Source organism: Cololabis saira, chromosome 12, assembly GCF_033807715.1.
Source record: "Cololabis saira isolate AMF1-May2022 chromosome 12, fColSai1.1, whole genome shotgun sequence".
NCBI lineage: Eukaryota > Metazoa > Chordata > Actinopteri > Beloniformes > Belonidae > Cololabis > Cololabis saira.
Window position 1 is genome coordinate 37,986,025 of NC_084598.1, and position 22,037 is coordinate 38,008,061.

Sequence of the window (22,037 nt, forward strand, 5' to 3'; positions counted from 1 at the left end):
TTTGATAGTTCTCCAAAAGTCACCAAATTTGGCATGCAAGACAGACTTGGCGATAAATTTGATATTTCATGGTTTGCATTAATGGGCTTGGCCTAACGGCTCAACAGCGCCCCTTAGAATACTTTTCTCTGCCATAAATTTTGAATGGTTTGACATAGGAAGTTGTGGGTGGTGTCATGGGACTCTGTATGGAGTCCTTGAGCTTCGTTGGCCTTAATTAGCCCCGCCCCTTCTTCTGATTGGTTGTCCCGATTTTCTGCTATAACTTTTGAATGGTTTGACATAGAGAGTCGTGGGTGGTATCGTCAGATTCGTTATGGAGTCCTTGAGCTTCGTTGGCCTTAATTAGCCCCGCCCCTTCTTCTGATTGGTTGTCCCGATTTTCTGCTATAACTTTTGAATGGTTTGACATAGAGAGTCGTGGGTGGTATCATCAGATTCGTTATGGAGTCCATGAGCTTCGTTGGCCTTAATTAGCCCCGCCCCTTGTTCTGATTGGTTGTCCCTTTTTTCTGCTATAACTTTGGAATGGTTTGACATAGGAAGTCGTGGGTGGTGTCATGGGACTCTGTAATGAGTTCTTAAGCTTCGTTGGCCTTAATTAGCCCCGCCCCTTCTTCTGATTGGTTGTCCCGATTTTCTGCTATAACTTTGGAATGGTTTGACATAGAGAGTCGTGGGTGGTGTCATCAGATTCTGTATGGAGTCCTTGACCTTCATTGGCCTGAATTAGCCCCGCCCCTTCTTCTGATTGGTTGTCCCTTTTTTCTGCTATAACTTTGGAATGGTTTGACATAGAGAGTCGTGGGTGGTGTCATCAGATTCTGTATGCAGTCCTTGACCTTCATTGGCCTGAATTAGCCCCGCCCCTTCTTCTGATTGGTTGTCCTTTTTTTCTGCTATAACTTTTGAATGGTTTGACATAGTCGTGGGTGGTGTCATTTCTGATATGCTTATGGGGGGCGGTGGCCGTGAGTGCGAGGGCCCGTTCATCGCTGCTTGCAGCTTTAATTATACTTAATATTATACATATGACATCTGCGCAGCACTTAGCAACCAAACACCGCTGCATTGCATTGTGGGAAGTTTCTGCTTAGCTAGTGTCCATCAATCCATACTAATAGATTTCTCAGAAATGAGTATGGATAGTACATACTATTGTGTATGTACTAATGTTTCAGATGGACTAAAAAATCTCACATACTGTTTTTGCTACTCATTAGGGTGGAAGGATGCAATTTCGGACACAGCTCTGGACAACACTAAACTAAACAGAACAGTTTAACATTCAACATTAACAGTTTGTTACTATATATTTGTGGATCCACGATTGTGTGCGTCTGTAAATGTGAAAGAAAAACCACCCGACAGCTTTTACACACTTCTCCGTTTAACTCTTTTATTTTTCTTGCATATAAAATAGTATAATATCCTTTTTTTTTCTAACATACAAACGTTTCTTCCGCCGTCTCGTCCGTAGCTGCATGTGGAAATATATTACTACAAGATCCAGAGATCACAGAGAACCTCGACGCCCACGCGGGTCACGTGACCGTCGCGGGTCACGTGACACACGCGGCTCTGCAACGCTGCGTAACAAAAATATAAGAAGCAATAAGTACAAAAATATAGCTGGGTAAAAGCGCATTAATACAAGAGTGCTTCGTCTTTGGTTAAGTGTCTTTTCTTGCGGCCGCTGGGGCGTTATCTCAGGTTTAAGTTGCATCTGGACGGATGACGTGAAAACACTCCACAAACGGCGGTTTTAAACGTCCTTTTCCCGTTTCACCTGCGTACGACCTTAAAGTGGGCGTGGCCACGCTCAGCTCCTGCCCTCTCCGCTCCCTCGCACACACACACACACACACACACTCCCTCGCACAAAAACACACACACACACACTGGTTTACAGGTTAAAAAGCTCCCACTCGTGCTCTCAGCCGTGATTGTCGGGGTGGATTGAAGACCTGGACTTTAGAGGACCTGGACGTCTCCGTCCAGATGTCGGAAACAGAAAATTAAACATCTTTTTTTTCCCGGGAGGACCGGAGCAAACGTGACGCATCACAGATCAAGTTCAGCAGCCGATGGTTGGTTGTCATGGAAACCCGGCATCACATCACGCGTCAGGTTCATCGCTGGGGACGAGATGAGCGAAAGGCCTTTCAGATGGCGGAGAGGAGTTGCTAGGCAACCAAATGGTGGTGATGTCATCAGTCCTCCAACCCGAACCCGCTGTGTGGAAGTCCGTTACCACGGTGATGGCTGCATCCTGCCGGACGAAGCTGATCTGGCTTTGTGATGGCGGCCCGCGACCGGTGGGAAGGTTGTGTGGGCAGGGGCGATGCCGCGGTCCCGGCCCAGACTCCGCGGTCCCGGACGCAGCGGTCGGCGCCGCTGCCGCCCCCCCCCGTCCCGGGAGTCTATCGCCGCTGCGACAGCATGACCTTGTTGATGAAGTTGACGATGGCAGAAGCGGGTTGCTCCGGGTCCAGCTCGGCGAACAGGTGGCAGACGTTCTCCACGCTGCCGGGCTTCTTCGCCACAAACCCGAAGACCCTGCAAGAAACGAGAGGAAGACGAGGTTGAGGACGAGAGAAAGCATGAAGACACCCTGCAGACGCTGTGAAGATGTCTTGCAGACGCCACACAGACGCTACGCAGAAGCTACGCAGATATCCTGCAGACGTCTGCGTGGGATCTGCGTAGTGTCTGCAGGACGTCCTGCAGACGCTATGCAGATCCCACGCAGACGTCCTGCAAATGCCTTGCAGACGTCTTGCAGATATCTATATGCAGAAACCCTGCAGACGCTGTGAAGATGTCTTGCAGACGCCGTGCAAATGCTACGCAGATGCTACACAGACACCCTGCAGACGTCTTGAAGACGTCTTGCGCACACCACGCAAACGTCTTGCAGAAGTCTTGCAGATGCCACTCAGACGCCCTGCAGACATCTTGCAGGGGCCATGCAGACGTTTTGCAGATGCCACACAGACGCTACACAGACGCCACTCAGACGCCACGTAGAAGTCTTGCAGATGCCACTCAGACACCATGCAGACACATCCAACACTTACTTAGCTGTAGCGTCGTCGGCGTTAGTCCACCTGCAGCCGGGAGAGACAGAGACCGGACATGCGATCAGACACGGGCGAAGCTGCCGAGCAAGACGCCACAGCCAGCATGCTCGCATGCACGTCACACGCCCCCATACCCCCCCCCATGCAGAGAAGGTCAGCTGAGGTCATGTTAGATGTCATGTGTCCCACCTCCGGTCCTTCGGGTCGACGCTGCTGAACGTCACGCTGGTAACCGGGTAATGTCTCCTGAAGAAAACCCTGCAGACATGAAACCCGGTTTGTTTAACTGGAACGAGGCGAGGCTCCTCCCACTCCGGTCCGCGGGGGCGGTCTCACCTGCGCTGGTTGTCCGTCAGCGTGATGCCCTGAGACGTCACCTTGAACTGGACCACGGTCGCTGCGGGACGCAGGCTGCGACTCAGGGTGGCCTCTGTTGCCTTGGCGATGGCCTGTGGGCCGGTCAGAGACTCCGTCTCCACGGAGTTCAGGTAGAGGACGTTACAGGCTGAGGGGGAGACGGGCAGAGGTGAGGACACACCGACCAACGAGGCGGAGGCTGGACTTGCACCGGGGACCAAAACGATGTTGACCGAAGCTCTTTTGAAGACGACAAATATCTCCGGTTCGGAGTTCGATGGAAGTTAAGAGAAGTACGTCGTAAGTAAAATATGTTTGACATCCAGACTTTGATATCTTCATAACAGTCTAGGAGAGACTGGACAGAGTTAGTGGATTTTAGTTGGAAGTACAGTTGAGAGTTATCTGCATATAAATGAAAAGAGATATTGTATTTTCTAATGATGTCGTCAAGGGGAATGGGCCTAGTATGGACTCCAGTGGGACCCCATAGGGGGCACAGGCAATAGACGAGGAGAACACAGAAAATGTCCTCTGTTACCCCTTTTCCACCAAACCGGTTCCAGGGCTGGTTCTGGTTCTGGTTCTGGGCCAGTGCTGAGTTTGGAACCAGGCTTTCTGTTTCCACTGACAAAGAACTGGCTCCAAGGTTCCAAGGTAGCACCAACTCTTTGCTGGTCTAGAGGAAAGAACCGCTTACGTAAGCGGAGGGGACGGAGTTATTAAGACCAACGGCAATAGCAAGACTGGGAGACGGAGACATTTTGAAATAATAACTAATCTAGATGCAGCAAAGCATCATGGGTCTGAGGAGGAGACAACCTGTCTTTTAGAGATGTGTCCACGGAGGTGCTACGTGGACCAAGTCCTATTAGAGCAGATACCTTGTTGTTGCTTCAACTTTCACGCAAACGCAGTGACGTAACTGACGTTTGCAGAGACGTAACTGACGTGGCTCCCCTTAGCACCCGAGCTGTGGAAAAACAAACCGGTTCTCACCTGGTTCAAAGCTGAACGAGTTGTGAACCAGAACCAGCTCTGGAACCAGTTTGGTGGAAAAGGGCTATGTTTAAGGTTGGAATTGAACCAGTCCAGAGCTGTCCCCTTGATGCCTACCCGCTGTTCAAGGTGAGATGGAAGAGAGGGGGCTAGTGGGTAAGATTCTGATTTGCATCTAAAGTGAGGGACGCAGAAACCTCTGCCGGTCCGGACGGTTTCCACGGTGAAGCAGAAGAGAACCGCCCTCGGGGAGTTCAGACTGATACTGAGTCAGAGACCTGATTCAGAGCAGAAAGGTTTAATATCTGACCTCGAAATGAGGACGTAGAGTCGAACCAAGGTCATTTAATGTTTAAACGGTTTAAACTGCAAACATTTGTCCAAGTCAACTCCCGGACTTCTGTCTGTGGCGGCGGCGGTTCGGGGGAGGAACTCACCGGCTCCCTGCTTCAGCAGGTCGGCGGCCGTGCTGACGTTGCTGACCGGTTGGACCTCCTGCAGCTCCCCCACGAGATCTGACGAAGGAGAAAAGGAGCGGGGTGAAGAAGTGCTCAAGAACCCTTCTCTGAAGTGTTGAAGAATATTATCAAAACCAGTTCAGAAGTCCGCTGTGGAGTTTTATTCAGTAAGCCGGCGGTGAGCAGATCCACAAAGATCAGGTCTGAGTTGGTGTGCCGACCCAGAGTGGTTGGAATCATGACTTTTTATACAGTAAGTTCAAAGTACAAAAGGCAGGAATAAACAAGCCAAGTGAGAGACAAAAACAATTTACAGTCATATGTGATCTGTGGCCAAATGCCGTTATCGGGCATTTGGCATGACTGTCACTAAGTTCTAAATTACCCCATAGGGTGTTCTCGTGGTTCAAGTCTGTGGCCAAATGAGTTTGTATTAACATATCATACAGCATATCCGCAGTATTTACAAGACCTGATAGTGCCTTATGTTCCTGGCAGAGCTCTCCGCTCTCAGAGTGCAGGTTTACTAACCCTTATGAGCCTGGTCCTGCTCAAGGTTTCTTCCCTCCTAAAGGGGAGTTTTTCCCTTGCCACTGTTTGACTTAAGGTTTTTCTCCCACTATGGGAGTTTTTACTTGGCATTGTTTATGTAATAATTGCTCGGGGGTTTATGTTTATGTTTATGTTCATGTTCTGGATCTCTGGGAAGCGTCTAGAGACAACTTCTGTTCTGAATTGAAATTGAATATCAGTCAGTCAGGAACTTCATCATATGGCATTCCCGTGTTTCAAGTCTTTGTTGAAGCTAGTTCCAAGGTGTGGCCTCTGCAGGGGGTAGGAAGCTGACGTTTCAGGTCAGTCATGGTGTCACAATGCCTCATCAGAAGATCGACCGGTACCAACCTCTCTCCGGGATCTTCAGGGCGCCGGGCAGCGAGATGGGCGTGATGGCGTGCTGGTAGACGAGTGCAGACAGACTCCCTGTGGGTCAGAAACAACCGTGAGAACACCTTCGGTTTCCGGGGCGACGGATCTTTGACCCGAAGGTGAGTTCTGAGGGGGCGGACGTACCGAAGTAGGGCTCATTCTGGCACCCTTTGATCTTGACTCCCCGGGGGCCCGTTTCTATCAGGAAGTGTCTCACCAGCTGCTCCAGCGGGTCGCCGTTAGCCTTGCTGCCGCTGGCGTTGGGAGGGGGCGTGGATACCTTCAGGGCGAGGCCGTACGCTCCCTGGAAGGAGTTGCTGTCCCGGATGAGGAAGGTGCCCGGCTCTCGGTCCTTCAGCGCTGCGATGGCTGCAAGCGAGGAGGAGTCGGCGTTAAAAACACGTCAACAACGCGGACGAGTCAGTGTTAGAAACATGTCATCATCTTGGACGAGTCAGTGTTAGAAATATGTCATCATCTAGGATGAGTCAGCGTTAGAAACATGTCATCATCCCGGACGAGTCAGCGTTAGAAACATGTCATCATCTTGGACGAGACCAAGGACGAGTCAGCGTTAGAAACATGTCATCATCTTGGACGAGTCAGCGTTAGAAACATGTCATCATCTCGGACGAGTCAGCGTTAGAAACATGTCATCATCTCGGACGAGTCAGCGTTAGAAACATGTCATCATCTCGGACGAGTCAGCGTTAGAAACATGTCATCATCCCGGACGAGACCACGGAAGAGTCAGCGTTAGAAACATGTCATCATCTTGGATGAGTCAGCGTTAGAAACATGTCATCATCTCTGACGAGTCAGCGTTAGAAACGTGTCATTGTCTAGGACGAGTCAGCGTTAGAAACTTATCATCGTCCCGGACGCTGAGCTCACCTTGTTCCCTGGAGATGCCGGGCTTGTACCAGAACCTGGAGCTGTCTTGTACAAACTTAACGCTGACTCTGTGCGCCGGCTCGACCTCGCCGGCTCCGTCAGCTTGGCCCGCGGGCGGCGCCATCTCCCCGACGGTGGGGGAGAAGGTGACGTGGTGGTGGTGCTGGTTGGCGCTGTTAGCGGCGGGCCTCATCGCCTCGCTGGAAGACCCGGCCTGGCCCGGCGGATGCTGCTTGTCCGGTAGCGGCGGGTGCGGGTGGGGGAGGGGGATGGAGATGGTGGAGTAGTTGGAGTTGGAGGCGGGGTGGAGTTGGGGGGCGGGGCCGGGGTAGCAGTGCCTCCTGCTGGCGTCCAGGGTGGAGCCGTGGTCCGCGGCTGGGTGGTGGTGGTGATGCTGCGGTCCGAGTGGAGGTCCGTGGTTCTGCAGGGGACTAGCGTGGTGGGGGTCCGACCCACTCAGCATCAGCCTCCGGCCCAGCGTGGCGAACCCGGGAACCGGGGCGTCGGAGACCGGCGAGCCCTCCGTGCTGCCGGGCGACGGAGCTGGAGCCGACGTAGCGTCGCAGGAGGCGGAGGATTCGGGCGGATCCGGGTGTTGTTTCGTTGGAGGAGACCCGTTGACCTGCGGCGAATCCGGCTCTGCGGAGCCGTTGGTTCGGGCCTGGTTCTGAGGCTCGGATGCCGCCTGCACGGCGGTGGGTGGAGCGGCGGCTGGAGGAGGGTGGACGTCCGGCAAGGAACTACGGACCGCCGGGGCAGGAGGCGGGCAGTCTGATGGGGTCGGTGTCGCCGGGTCCAGAGAACAAGCTGGACGCTGATCCTGGGGGATGGCGGGGGGCGACTCGGGTGGTGCCGTCCGCTCGCCGCCACTTCCTGGAGTCTCCTGGAGGAGGTTCTCTCCGCGATGGAAGCCGTTCTGGGGCCGAGGCACCTCGTAGTCGCTGCCCAGGATGTCTGTGGTCCGGATCTCGAAGTCCCTCCCTCCTGGACTCGGGCTGAAACATCAAGCACGCTCGTTACCACACGGGACGCCATTAGGGTCGCCACCTTTCTGAAATAGAAATAAGGGACGCCCCATTTCAGCAGTGCAGGTGCCGAAAAAAGGGACATCCCCAAAACTTCTAAACTGCATAGAAATGTATTTATTTTATATAAAAAAGCAAAATGCTTTGATTTAAAGTTTAAAGTGCCTTAATAGCATTGACTGTACAGACAGCCCAACCATGCTAGCAACTGAAATAACCTCCTATGCTATGTATGTCCACATCAGCCAAGATGTAGAATATAGATGCAGGGGAAGGTCGGAAAATTAGAATATGGTGTAAAAGTTAATTTATTTCAATAATTCAATTTAAAAGGTGAAACTAATACATTACATAGTCTCATTACATGCAAATCAAGATGTGTTAAACCTTTATTTGTTATAATTTTGATGATTGAATTGTTTATTAATTTCATAATATAGAGATTTTTTATTTAGGGTTTTCATAAGCCATAATCACCAAAATTATAACAAATAAAGGCTTGAAATATCTCACTTTGAATGTAGTGGGAAATAATATATTTGTTTCACCTTTAGTTGAATTTACTACGAATGAAGTTTTGCAATATATTCAAATTTTCCGACCTTCATCTGAATATTATGACATCAATAAATAAGAGCATAATATATGTCCCGTATTGATCCAATAGGGAAAGCCACTTTTAATTCCCAATTACGTAACCATTCCGTATTTCAAGGGACGGGTGGCGACCCTAGACGCCATGGACGGGTTTCAAGTTCAAGAACTTCTTTTAACCTCTTTCTCTAAATAACGGAAGTATTTACGTATTTACTCCAGATGTTAGCCTCACAGATTAGTCCGTACATGGTGCGTTTAAGGACGGTTGGAAAGCGTTATTTCCCCCGATACTTAGTTACCTACCCTATGTAGGTAAAGCTACTTCAGACCACCGTGATTCCCGCCATTACCGTCTTATTGCCTCTCGATTTTTCCTAGGTCGTTGCTTTAAAACATCTAATTACGTTTGTAAGGCTCATAAATGCATATTTGTCCCTGATACCCCTTTTCCACCAAACCGGTTCCAGAGCTGGTTCTGGTTCACAACTCCTTCACCTTACGAACCAGCTGAGAACTGGTTTGCGTGAAAGTTGAAGCAACAACAAGGTATTTGCTCTAATAGGACTTGGTCCACGTAGCTCCTCCGTGGACACATCTCTAAAAGACAGGCTGTCTCCTCCTCAGACCCATGATGCTTTGCTGCATTCAGATTCATTCTTATTTGAAAATGTCTCCGTCTCCCAGTCTTGCTATTGCCGTTGGTGTTAATAACTCCTCCCCCTCTAGGTTCTTTCCTCTAGCCCAGGGGTGTCAAATGTGCGGCCCGCGGCCCGAGAGAGATTTTCATGCGGCCCATGAGAAGTTTCCAACACAAAAAAACGAAATGTTAAATTACTAAAAAAGAAGGCATAAATAATTGCCATGAATCGCAGCATATCCGATAATATATTTCTTCTACAAATCCATCGTTATTCCACAAAGAGAGCAGTTTTCGAAATTTTTTTAGTTTTCTAGAATGCATTTGCCGATTTTATTTCTTTGTAGACGGTCGTTTATTTTTATTAACTGACTACTCTTATATATTTTCGCAGGAAAAATATCACTGCTAAAAAAGATGATAGAAGATATTTATTCTGAGAATTTCAGTTTTGAATACGAGGATAGTGACAAAGTTAAACAGTTAAAAGAGAATGTAATAAATCGGATGTAATAAGAAAGATTTTGCTTTTAATTGAATTTCCTATAAAAAAGCGAAATATAAAAAAAAACATACTTGTTTCTGTTTATCTTTGTAAAATGGTATTAAAAGTATCTTACATAATTTGAAAAATTTCAAGATACATAAATAGAGTGTAAACAAAGTGCATATTTCCTTTAAAATTAACTAAACTGATATTGGATTAGATAACAATAGTAAAAAAAAAGAATTAGAAAAAAACATTTTCGCACCGTTTTTGTTATTTTGAGCGTGCGGCCCGCAAGAAAAAAATTGGTCGAATCCGGCCCGCCAAGCAAAATGAGTTTGACACCCCTGATCTAGCCGGTCAAAGAGTTGGTGCTACCTTGGAACCGGTCTTGGTCAGTGGAAACAGAAAGCCCGGTTCCAAACTCAGCACTGGCTCAGAACCAGAACCAGCCCTGGAACCTGTTTGGTGAAAAAGGGGTACCAGTGGACATTTTCTGTGTTTCTCCTCCTATGGGGTCCCTCAGGGGAGACAGTTATCTGTCAGTGGAAACAGAAAGCCCGGTTCCAAACTCAGCACTGGCCCAGAACCAGAACCAGCCCTGGAACCGGTTTGGTGGAAAAGGGGTATATAAGGAATTCTACAAATCTATAGAAAACGACCTTAGAGTTGGCGGCCACCACACAGGTCTGCAGGTAAATCTCGCGTTAGCGTCACCGCCTGCGTCTAAGCGTCAGGGTCGGGGGGTGAGGTACCTCTCCTGTGTGCGCAGAGGGCTGCTGGTGTGGACCGGCGTGGGCGGTCCCGACATGTCGGACGGCGTGGAGCAGGCGCCGTGGGCGTCTCTCTGGACCCTCCTGAAGGAGCCGTGGGTGATGTGGTCCCTCCATCCCGCGCTCTCACCGGAGCTCCGGAGACCGTCTGGGGGGGAGAGGACGGGAAACGGTTACCGTTAGAAAACATGTTATCATCCTGGACGAGTCAGCGTTAGAAACGTGTCATCATCCCGGACGAGACTGAGGACGAGTCAGCATTAGAAACATGTCATCATCCCTGACGAGTCAGCGTTAGAAACATGTCATCATGTGGGACGAGACTGAGGACGAGTCAGCGTTAGAAACATGTCATCATCCCTGACGAGTCAGCGTTAGAAACATGTCATCATCCCTGACGAGTCAGCGTTAGAAACACGTCATCATCCCTGACGAGTCAGCGTTAGAAACATGTTATCATCCCGGACGAGTCAGCGTTGGAAACATGTCATTATCCTGGATGAGTCAGCGTTAGAAACATGTTATCATCCCGGACGAGTCAGCGTTGGAAACATGTCATTATCCTGGATGAGTCAGCGTTAGAAACATGTTATCATCCCGGACGAGTCAGCGTTGGAAACATGTCATTATCCCGGACGAGTCAGCGCTGGAAACATGTCATTATCCTGGACGAGTCAGCGTTATAAACATCATGTCATCATCCCTGATGAGTCAGCGAGTCAGCTAGGCCCAGCCGCCAAACAATGGCTCCTAGACATGTATAACATCTGTCTACAAACCCAGCATATACCAACGATCTGGAGGAAAGCCATCACCATCGCTCTCCTAAAACCTGGAAAAGACCCAAACCTCGCCAAAAGCTACCAGCTAGGGCTGTGCGATTAATCGATTTTAAATCTAAATCGGATTGATTAATCACAATTGATGTTAAAAAAAGGAAAATCGGAAAATCGATTTTCCTTTTTTGCAACTGGCTGCATTACAGACAGAGCTCGTCTAGTCATCTTTGTTTGGTCAAGAAAATTGTAAATGTTGTCACTTTACTAAATTCTTACAGTATCTTTCAATTGCACTTCATTCCCAATAGGGAAATTTGTTTACTATTTTTCTTTAAAAATAAAGATAAAATATTTGAAACAATTTATTCCATTGTCTTTTGTAGTTTTACCAAAAAAATCGAAATCGAAATCAAAAATCGTGTTTTCAGAGAAAAAAATCGGGATTTTATTTTTGTCCAAAATCGCCCAGCCCTACTACCAGCCCATCTCCCTACTTTGCACTACCTACAAGCTGTTTGAGAGTCCTTAGTCGACTATCCCCCCAGATAGACGCTGAGCTAATCAAAGATCAAGCTGGATTTAGACCTGGAAAATCCTGCACAGGCCAACTGCTAAACCTCAGCCAGTACATCGAGGATGGCTACCAGAAGAAGCTGATAACAGGCGTTGCCTTTGTTGATCTTTCGGCAGCTTATGACACCGTCCAACACAGGCTGCTGATCAAAAAACCTTTCGACCTCACAGCGGATGCTAAACTGTGCAACATTATAAGATGTCTCCTGAGCAACCGGATGTTCTACATCACACTCAACAATAAAAAAAGCAGATGGTTCCACCAGAACAACGGACTGCTGCAGGGCAGCGTCCTGGCACCTCTCTTATTCAACATTTACATGTTGACATTTACATTTTACAAACGACCAGCCCCGACCAGAAGGATGCAGCAGGTTCATCTATGCGGATGACCTAGCCATGACAACGCAGCAGCATACCTTCCCGGAAGTGGAGTCCACCCTGGAACAAGGACTGACAGACATGTCCACATAATATGTGGAAAACCACCTGCGCCCAAACCCTGGGAAGACCCAAATTTGTAGCTTCCACCTCAAAAAGAAGGATGCCAAACGGGAGCTCAATGTAACTTGGGATGGAATAAGGTTTGAGAACCACCAGCACCCAGTCTACCTTGGTGTAACCTTGGACCGTACTCTGAGCTACAAAGAGCACGTCCAGAAGACCAGAGTCAAGGTGTCGACCAGGAACAACCTCCTGCGCAAACTCACCAACTCAAAGTGGGGAGCCCACCCAAGCACGCTGCGCACCACAGCACTAGCCCTATGCTTTCAACCGCCGAATATACCTGCCCAGCATGGTATAAATCAAGTCACGCACGCAAACTGGACCCTGTCCTCAACGAGACCTGCAGGATAGTGACTGGATGCATCAAAACAACCCCCACACACCTCCACCCCTGCTCTACGCCCTCTCAGGCATCGCACCCCTGACATCCGCAGAGCAGTCACCGCCAAAGCAGAGCGCAGCAAGCAGGCCCACGACAACCGGCACTCACTGCACGAACACCTCGTCCCCCAGAAACGGCTCACGTCCAGAAGCAGCTTTCTGGATACCACTCCAGAACTGGGGACCACACCATCTGTCGCCAGGACCACGGAGTGTCAAAACCAGTGGAACAGCCTGGGCAGCCAGACAACCCAATGGACGGAGAGAGGCATCATCCCAGATGAATCTCTTGCAACTGGCCATGACCAACTTGGGGCCGTCTGGAAAACCGTTTGTGGGTCGGCGAAGGACGGCTTCCATGAAAAAATGGAAATTAACATGCTCTGATGCATGCGTGTGTGGGGAACCACAAACAATGGACCACATCCTGAGATGCATATCTGCCCCACAATGCACTGGAGATGACCTGGCCGAACCCAACGCTGCTGCACTCGCCTGCGCCACCCATTGGAAGGACATGGTATAGAGGATGGCCAGACACGAAGAAAAAGAAGTCAGCGTTAGACACATGTCATCATCCCGGAAGAGTCAGCGTTAGAAACATGTTATCATCTTGGACGAGTCAGCGATAGAACCCGACAGAACCGGCCGGGTCGTCCAAGGCGCTGGCGCCGACTCACCCGTGTGCGAGTCGGAGCTGCAGGACTGCTGGGAGTCCGGGTGCTGGTGGTGGTGGTGGTTGGGCGGCCCGTTGCCGTGGCTACAGGGCCCCGTCATGGAGGAGGCGGGCGGCAGCGGCGAGGTGGACTCGGACTGGCAGCCCGAGGCGTAGCCGCGGCTCTCGGACGGCGAGGGCTGGTAGGGCGAGCAGGGGCACACCTGCCGAGGCGTCTGGTAGCCGCTGCTGCTGCTGCTGTACTTCAGGTCCAGGTGGGAGTGGGCGTGGGACCGGGACGCCTCCGGGTAGGCCGGGTGGCCCGACGGCAGCGGGTCGAAGGCGAACGCCGGCAGGTCGTGGCCCGGCGGGCCGTAGGACGCCACGGTGGCCCGGCGGTGCCAGTACTCGGCCTCCCGGTCCCGCTCCCAGTGCAGCTCCGCCTCCCGGTCCCAGTGGAGGGACAACTCCCTGCCCCGCCTGGGCCCGCCGTCCCGCTCCCAGTGCAGCTCCGCCCCTCTCCTCAGCCCCGCCTCCCTCTGCTGCAGCTCCGCCTCCCGGTCCCAGTGGAAGCTGTCGCCGCGGTCCAGCCTCAGGCCGTGGAACGGCGCCGGGTCGTCCCTGCGGACGCTGCAGTCCCGGCACGGGCAGCCGGGGGGCGGCAGAGAGTCCATCAGCATGATGTCGTGGTAGGTGGGGCTGGCGGCGGGTTTGGGGCGGTGCGGCAGGCCGTGGTGGTGGCTGTGAGGCGGCGGCGGGTGGTGGTAGACGGCGTAGTCGTCCTCGCGGCAGCAGAGGCGGTGCGGGTGCGGGGTCAGGTCCGGGGTCGGGTACGGGCAGGACCGGTGCAGGTAGTGGGGCGGGCCGCCCTGGCGGTCCCACACCAGGTCGGGCGGCGGCAGGGACTGGTGGGGGGAGTAGTGCTGGCACAGGTCCATGTGGGACGGCGGCGCGGGCGCCGGGTTGGGGCTGGCGCACCGCGTCGCCCCGTGGTGCCCGTTGGTGCCGGGGGCCCGGTCCAGGCAGTAGCCGTTGGGCATGAGCAGGGTCCGGTCGCAGCCCGGCTCGGCGCAGCGCTGGGACCGGTACCCCTCCCGGCAGGAGCAGGACCGGCTGAGCCCGAGCGGCGCCGCTCGCTCCGAGGGCGACGAGTCTCCGTCGTCCAAGATGGCCGTCTCGCGCTCGCCGCCGCGGCCGCCCTCGATGCCGCCCAGGAGGCGCTCCAGCTCCTCCCTCTCGTGGCGGGTCGGCGGCGCCGGGCGTATCGGCTCCTCCTGGTGGTCCGGGTGCAGAGACCGGTCAGAACCGCGGGAGACCAGCTGATCGGAGCGGTCGTCGGCGAGGTTCCGGCGCGGGCTGCTGCCCTCGGTGGAGGTCGGGGACCCGGAGCCGGGACCGCGGCGCTTCTTGATCTGGGCGTAGAGGCTGCCGTCCAGCGGACCCCTGGTGTGGGCGATGTCTGCGGGGACAAGAGCGGAACCGGTGAAGAAGAAGAAGAAGAAGAGCGTCGGGGCGAGCGACGCCGGCAGGTCCGGGTTCGGGGGCGGCGCTTACCCTCCAGGCTGTCCTGGTACCGCTGGTTGAAGTTCTCGTAGGAGTCCCAGCGCACCACCGGGTCGGCCGTGTTGTAGTCCACGGTGACGGCCGGGTCGTTCTTCTGGTACTCGCGGCCTGAGAGAGGAACACCATTATTTCCCGTATTACCCGTATGTACTAGCAGCAAAAGAGTAAAGTTATTCGTTACAAACCTTTAATTGAAAAAAATGAACATTAATTACCGTATTGCCCCGAATATAAGACGACCCCCTCTTTTTCAAGACTTCGAAACTTGAAAGTTCGGTTTTTTACAACCTGGACCTTGTTTCTGGCATTTTTTATGGTCGTATACTCACCCAGGCAAGTTTGGTGTCATTTGGAGTCCGTCGGAAGATATTAGGGGGTTTTTTGCGAGCCGCTTCTCCATATAACGGTATTGAACGGGGCACAGCGGGACACAGACGATGCAGCATCTAAATAACACATGATTGCCACGAAACTCTTCATTTCTTTTATGAATCACTCGATCTGCTTCCAGGACCTGTTGTCTACATCCGGGGCTGTGTGTGACGTCCTTACCGTTTTGAGCCGGAGTATACGGCTGAAGAGCTCACTGAACGGAGGACAGAGTGCGCGCACAGAGATGACGTCATGAGTTCAGAGGTCTTGTTTACAAACTGATTTATTTGTTACACACACAGCCCCGGATGTAGACAACAGGTCCTGACAGCAGATCTAGTGATTCATAAAATAAATGAACGAGTTTCGCGGCAATCATGTGTTATTTAGACGCTGCATCGTCTGTGTCCCGCTGTGCCCCCATTCGCTACCGTTATATGGAGAAGCGGCTCGCAAAAAAACCCCTAATATCTTCCGAAGGACTCCAAATGACACCAAACTTGCCTGGGTGAGTATACGACCATAAAAAATGCCAGAAATAAGGTCCAGGTTGTAAAAAAACAAACTTTCCCTTTAAGTTTGAAGAAAGTCTTTTTGAACACCAAATTCAATTTTTATACAGAAAATAATTACAGTACATCTGAAACAAATGATTATAACAATATATTCGAGAGAAAAAGCATGTTAGTTTGCATCATAACTTCTCCTCAGCTGCCGGTTTACCTGCCGAACTTCCACCTACTTTTTCAGTCTTATTTCAATGCAAAAAACACCGTCTTATATTCGGGCCAATACGGTATGTTTTTTTGATACATTTCTCTTTGGTTTACCCTGTACTTTGTTTTTCTCACCTTCCTTTTGTGTCACCAACGTCTAAAATACGCACAAAAAAATAATTGCAAGGACATAAAAATATTTCTGAAAAATGTCTCTTTTAATATGAGAGCAAAATGTTTTAACATTTTTCCTTTAACAACCTGTCGGAGTAGTACTATGATTAAATGTTGAATAATGATATAATACGTTTTTATCCTGATAAATAACTATTTTATCAGGAAGTATTTTAAAATGACCAAAATATATTTCTAAGTGGGTTTATACAGACTTGGATTACTGTATTCCATTACAGTAGGTGTGTTATTGTGATTTTTTATTTATTTAACATGTGCAAATATAATTTGTACAACTGCATATCCTCAAAGCAGACAAAGTTTCGCGCCCCCCCAGAGATCTCTAGCGTCCCCCCAGGGGGGCCCGGACCCCAGGTTGGGAGACACTGCTCTATAGGATGCTCTGGGAGACCATTGCTGACATCAAATTAAAAAAAGACGCTCAAATGTCAATCAAAAGACTCACTTCCAGGATTTGATGAGACTTCTGGTATCTAAACATCTAAGAGTTGGACAAACCCACCTTTGACCCGCTCCGGTCCGGAGGAGAAGATGAACTCCACGGTGGCATCTGACGGGAAACGCTCATCTGGAAGGAAGAAAGGACGTCTCTATTAACTGAGACGAGTTTATCTTCATCACAGATCTTTATGTTCTCAGACCATCATCATATATACAATTTAATACTTGCTCATTCAAACACGATGTTATGAGTCCAAATTACACGGAATATCTCCCCAAAAGTCAGTGAAAGGACCCCCCGGACCCTCCGGACCAATCTATATATGTTAGATCTTTATTACATATTAGAGGCAAATGCCAGCCATTGGCTGAGCTGGCCACCAATCAAAGGTCCAGGCCCCCTATTTGATAAAAAGAAATCGTCCTCCGGTGCGGTTCACACGGACCAGAAGTGGGACGTCTTAACCCCTGTCCCGGAGGCCGGCGTCCAGTCTGGACCTGAACACGTCGTAGCGCATCCTCGCAAAGTTGGACCGGGGAGAATAAACGCTGAAGCACCGCAACTAGTCTTGGTCTCGGTCTTGAGCTGAACTAGTCTTGGTCTTGGTCTTGACTTGGTCTTGGTCCCGGTCTTGAGCTGAATTAGTCTTGGTCTTGGTCTTGACTTGGTCTTGGTCTCAGTCTTGATCTGAACTAGTCTTAGGGTGCTTTCACACCTGTGGCCCGTTTGTTTTGTTCCGATTCAAGGGCTGAACTGATACAGTTGTTCCGTTTCTCGTTCGTGGAGTTTGTGTTCACAAGGCAAACGACCGTTTCAAAGCTGTTAACAAATGCCATGCGCGAACCAGCTGCTCTCTGATTGGTCAAATGAACGCGGAAGGAGTTTCCTCTTCCGCACCCCGGGATAAACAACACGCCCCTTTCAGCGCAGACCGCAGCCGCCGGCTTTAGGCTGATTTATGGTTCCGCGTTACACCAACACAGAGCCTATGGCATAGAGTACGCCGTAGGGTCTGCGTCGATTTAACGCAGAACCATAAATCAGTTTTGCGCTGCGCAAACCCTGCCCGAATTGAACATTGTTTAATTTAAAACAATGTTTAATTTGTGCCGTGCTGGGAAGACATCTCGGCATGTCCAATAGGAGAGAAGGTGGTGGAGGCTGGACCGACTCTTCTCCTTGCGCCGGCAGCACACACACAATGGAGTTGTCTCGGTTGCTGTGTGGATTATGTTCTCACTCCTAATAAAAAAATTAACCGTTTCAGGTCTCGATTGGAATCGTTCCGAGACCACCTCTCCTAGGCGATCTCGGCTCGCTTGTTTTGTACCGTTTCAGAGCGCGATTGCTGTGTTCACATATACCAAACGTTCCGATCTTTAGGGGGAAACGTTCCCTGTACCGGAACAACTGCTTGAAACGGTACAGGTGTGAAAGCACCCTTAGTCTTGGTCTTTAGCTGAATTAGTCTTTGGTCTCGGTTTAGGCGGTCTTGCCTACAAGTCTACTAAAACCATCTAACGATAGTTGCTGGTCCAGACCCCCCCCCCGACCAGAAACCCACCGGTACAGGCCTGGTCCAGACCCCCCCCCCACCAGAAACCCACCGGTACAGGCCTGGTCCAGACCCCCCCCCCCCCGACCAGAAACCCACCGGTACAGGCCTGGTCCAGCTCCCCTTTGCCGAACCACAGCTGGGATCCGTGCACGGTGCAGGTGTGGAACTGCAGCCGGAACACGTTGTCTCTGTCGGCGCCGTGGCGCCGCCGGTGGTAGCACTTGACCTGCAGGGGGCGGCAGAGAGCGGCGTGATGAGCTCCTCCCCTACCGATCCCAGCCCCGCCCCCGAGCGTGCCGGTTCCCCGCCCACCAAACTCACCATGATGTCGCCCTTGAGCAGCAGCGCCGGGTCGATGCTCACACACAGCCGCCGGCCGCCGGTGCCTTGCAGGTCGCTGTGGACAGCAGCGAGAACACGCGTCAGATTTTTATTGTAGCCCCGTTAGTGTTAATTAAACACAACCCGTATCCACGGCAACGGCGGCGTGTGACTCACTATATCCCCGAGGTGTAGACCAGCTGCATGGACTGGTAGATCTTCAGGAACGGGTAGTAGCCTGGAACAGAGAGCGGATGTCAGACGCAGCGGGCACGAGAGACCCGTCCTCTAACCCAGTGGTCCCCAACCTTTTCTGAACCGCGGACCGGTTTAATGTCTTATATAATATTTAATATATTATATATATATATATATTTAATAATCTAATATTTTCACGGCCCAATCTAAAGGTGTAGCTGATAAAAACTAAATTAAATGACAAGATCGGCATTAAAAACTGTGGTATTTTCTCTGTAGTAGTAATAATAATAATAATAATAATAAAATAATAATAATAATAATAATAATAATAATAATAATAATAATAATAATAATCAATAATAATAAAACATCATTTTCGAAAAAATAAAAATAAAATAATGGAAATTTTAAATTACCTTTTAATATGAGTATTTCTATAAATGTGTTTTTATGTGTGTTTTATTGTTTTCTCATTAACGTTATTTAAAGCCAGGCTTTTATTTTACTTGTTATATATTAAGGAGACCGATATTTAGCGCTTTTATTTTGAAAGCGTCTCACCGAGACCAGAGACGTTCTATAACCGAGACAGCCCACTACGGTTGTGTTTCTTGTATCTGTGTCACGTGACTGCCACGCCCCCTTAGGAGACCGGAAGTAGGTCCTGAGTCTATTGAGTCATATGGGAAAAGTGAACGTGAGCACAGATTATTACCAATTCCTTCGCCCCATAGTAACCTAAGTAAATACGGGACCCATTTTTCAAAAGCCACAAACCTTCTGAACATTCTGACACCAAAATGACAATTTTCAGACCGGCAGATTAGGAGAAAATGAACTTTGTTTGAGACCTGTCTCTGTCTGAGCAACACACTCTCGCGAGATTTGGCTCTCATCGTTTTCCCAACGGATAAAATGAAGTTTAAAACTAAAATAAAACTTGCTTCTTTGCTTAATAATACTGTTATTTTTATTATTTAAGTATTTTTGGAAGAAAGTTGTACTGTATCTAGTGTTGTATGTTCCAAAACGATGTGGGGAGAGGGGCGACCACGCCCACTTAGGAGACCGGAAGTGTATACCATTCCATACCATTGCCAGTAACGGCAATGCGCTATCTTGTGTATAGAAGATCTTTGCCGAGACCTCGTAAACATCCGGCGCTTCGGACTTTCAAGGTAAAAGTTTAACGGCAGTAGAAAGTGTGTCTGCAAGACTAAACGAGTGTCGGGAATGCTAAAGTGGAGCCTAACTGACACAAAAAACAGCTGGCTGATAAGGGGCACAAGGTTTGTTTTCTTTGCAAATGTTATGCCGTATTTATGTACAGCTTGAGTTTGGTTGCCATGGTTACTGTCATGTATTGTGGTTAACTGTAGCTTTATTACCGACCGAGCGAGCAGCTGCATTGGTCTTTATTTAAGTTAAATGAAACTTATATGAATGTAGAAAGATTAACTCTATTTTATCTTATTCCTTTATAGCTCTTTGCAGTGTATTTACATCCAAGGAATAAAAACATTGTGAACCATCAGTTTGAGAGTCATCCATCATCAGTCGGGGCTACAGAAATTATTATTTCATTCTGTACGGCCCGGTACCAAATGACCCACGGCCCGGTACCGGTACGGGGGTTGGAGATCACTGCTCTAGGAGACCCATCCTCTCTGAGACGCTCTGGGAGACCTGTCCACTAAAACCTCAGATGATTTGAGGACAGAAAGATGGAGACGGTCTTTGCCCAGGGACTCTACTGATGAGGTCAGGGACGTTCGCTACGAGTCTGAAAGGACGAGAGCGCCGGAGTGTCCAGAGGAAACCGAAGAGCCGACCAACGCACCTCCTTCGCCCTGGAAGTTGGGGAGCGACGGGATGAGGACTTGGTGGAGGAAGAGGGCGCTGCTGTTCATCTTTATGGCCCCGGAGAGGAGCCCCCCGAAGTAGTAGATATACCTGCAAGAGAGAGAGGAGATGTCGGCCGAGGTCCAAGTAAGACCAAGTAATGGTGCTTTTCCACTAGTACCTACTCAACCCGACTCGCCTCAGTTTGGTGCTTTTCCACTAGGGCAGGGGTCAGCAACCAGCGGCTCTAGAGCTGCATGCGGCTCTTTAGCGCCGCCCTAGTGGCTCCTGGAGCTTTTTTAAAAATGTTTGACCTTTTTTTCTTTTTTTTTTCCTTTTTTTTCTCTTTTTCTCCTTTTTTTCTCTTTTTTCTTTTCCTTTTTTTCTCTTTTTTCTTCCTTTTTCCTCTCCTTTTTAATCTCGACATTTCGACTTTTTTCTCGACATTTCGACATTTTTTCAACATTTCGACTTTTTTCTCGAGATTGTACTTCAACATTAATCTCGACATTTCAACATTAATCTCGACATTTCAACTTTATTCTCGACATTTCGATTTTTTTCTCGACATTTCGACTTTTTCTCGAAGTGCATAATGCATAACTAATATAGAAACATGCATTTGTTGCCTTCATTTTCTTCTTTTTTTCTCTTTTTCCTCCTTTTTCCTTTCCTTTTTAATCTCGACATTTCAACTTTTTTCTCGAAATTTTGACTTTTTTCTCAACATTTCGACTTTTTTCTCGAGATTGTACTTCAACATTAATCTTGATATTTCGACTTTTTTCTCGACATTTCGACTTTTTCTCGACATTTCGACTTTTTTCTCAACATTTTGACTTTTTTCTCGAGATTGTACTTCAAAATTAATCTCGACATTTCAACTTTTTTATCGACATTTCGACTTTTTTCTCAACATTTTGACTTTTTTCTCAACATTTCGACTTTTTCTCGAAGTGCATAATGAAAAAAAAATCTTCCCCCAGTTATAACTAATATAGAAACATGGAGCATTTGTTGCCTTCATTCTAAGGCTGATACAAGACTTCATTTTTTGCGGCTCCAAACATCACCAATCAGATGTCTGAGTTAGGTCCGTGGTCTAATCCCGAGGTGGAGACGTTCTTAGACCTGGTGGCTGAGGAACTAGATGGGGAACGGAGGAATGAGAAGGTACCAGGAGCTCTGTCAGTCCACGTCTGCTCAGGGCCACAAACGGACTTTACAAGCCACCGACCGAGCAGCAGATGTATCACCTCATCCAGGTTCTCCGTCTTTGGCGTCTTTTACTTCTGGGTTTGTGTCGCACAATCGAGTACGTCGCAGCAGCTTCGCTCCGACCCACCTACTTCTGATCCGGTCGTGGAAAAGAAACGAGGGCCAGTCGGGCTGAGTAGGTCCTGGTGGAAAAGCACCATAAGCGGCCCATATGGCGCTTTTCCATTAGTACCTACTCAACCCGACTCGCCTCAGTTTGGTGCTTTTCCACTAGGACAGGGGTCAGCAACCCGCGGCTCTAGAGTTGCATGCAGCTCTTTAGCGCCGCCCTAGTGGCTCCTGGAACTTTTTCAAAAATGTTTGACCTTTTTTTTTCTTTTTTTCTTCTTTTTTTTCTCTTTTTTCTCTTTTACTTCCTTTTTCCTCTCGACATTTCGACTTTTTTCTCGAAATTTTGACTTTTTTCTCAACATTTCG

The 22,037-nt window shown here is 49.4% G+C and overlaps 1 protein-coding gene across 7 annotated transcripts in view; it reads right to left on the bottom strand.

Annotated features, from left to right (window-relative positions):
- Window positions 1-1,381: 1,381 nt before the first annotated feature.
- The window catches only part of tns2a (tensin 2a), a 99,394-nt gene continuing 78,738 nt past the window's right edge, over window positions 1,382-22,037 (bottom strand). For 5 of the 7 annotated variants that reach the window (XM_061736789.1, XM_061736788.1, XM_061736785.1 and 2 more), the window contains 16 exons: window positions 20,341-20,453; window positions 18,477-18,537; window positions 18,300-18,375; window positions 18,075-18,204; window positions 16,481-16,546; window positions 14,687-14,803; window positions 13,158-14,591; window positions 10,220-10,385; window positions 6,719-7,713; window positions 5,969-6,193; window positions 5,801-5,878; window positions 4,877-4,954; window positions 3,420-3,588; window positions 3,273-3,341; window positions 3,081-3,110; window positions 2,374-2,559 (listed from right to left, as the gene is read on the bottom strand). In XM_061736789.1, coding sequence (XP_061592773.1) covers window positions 2,424-2,559; window positions 3,081-3,110; window positions 3,273-3,341; window positions 3,420-3,588; window positions 4,877-4,954; window positions 5,801-5,878; window positions 5,969-6,193; window positions 6,719-7,713; window positions 10,220-10,385; window positions 13,158-14,591; window positions 14,687-14,803; window positions 16,481-16,546; window positions 18,075-18,204; window positions 18,300-18,375; window positions 18,477-18,537; window positions 20,341-20,453 — 3,943 coding nt within the window. In that variant the 3' untranslated portion in view covers window positions 2,374-2,423. The other 2 variants (XM_061736784.1, XM_061736787.1) reach the window with 2 other exon arrangements.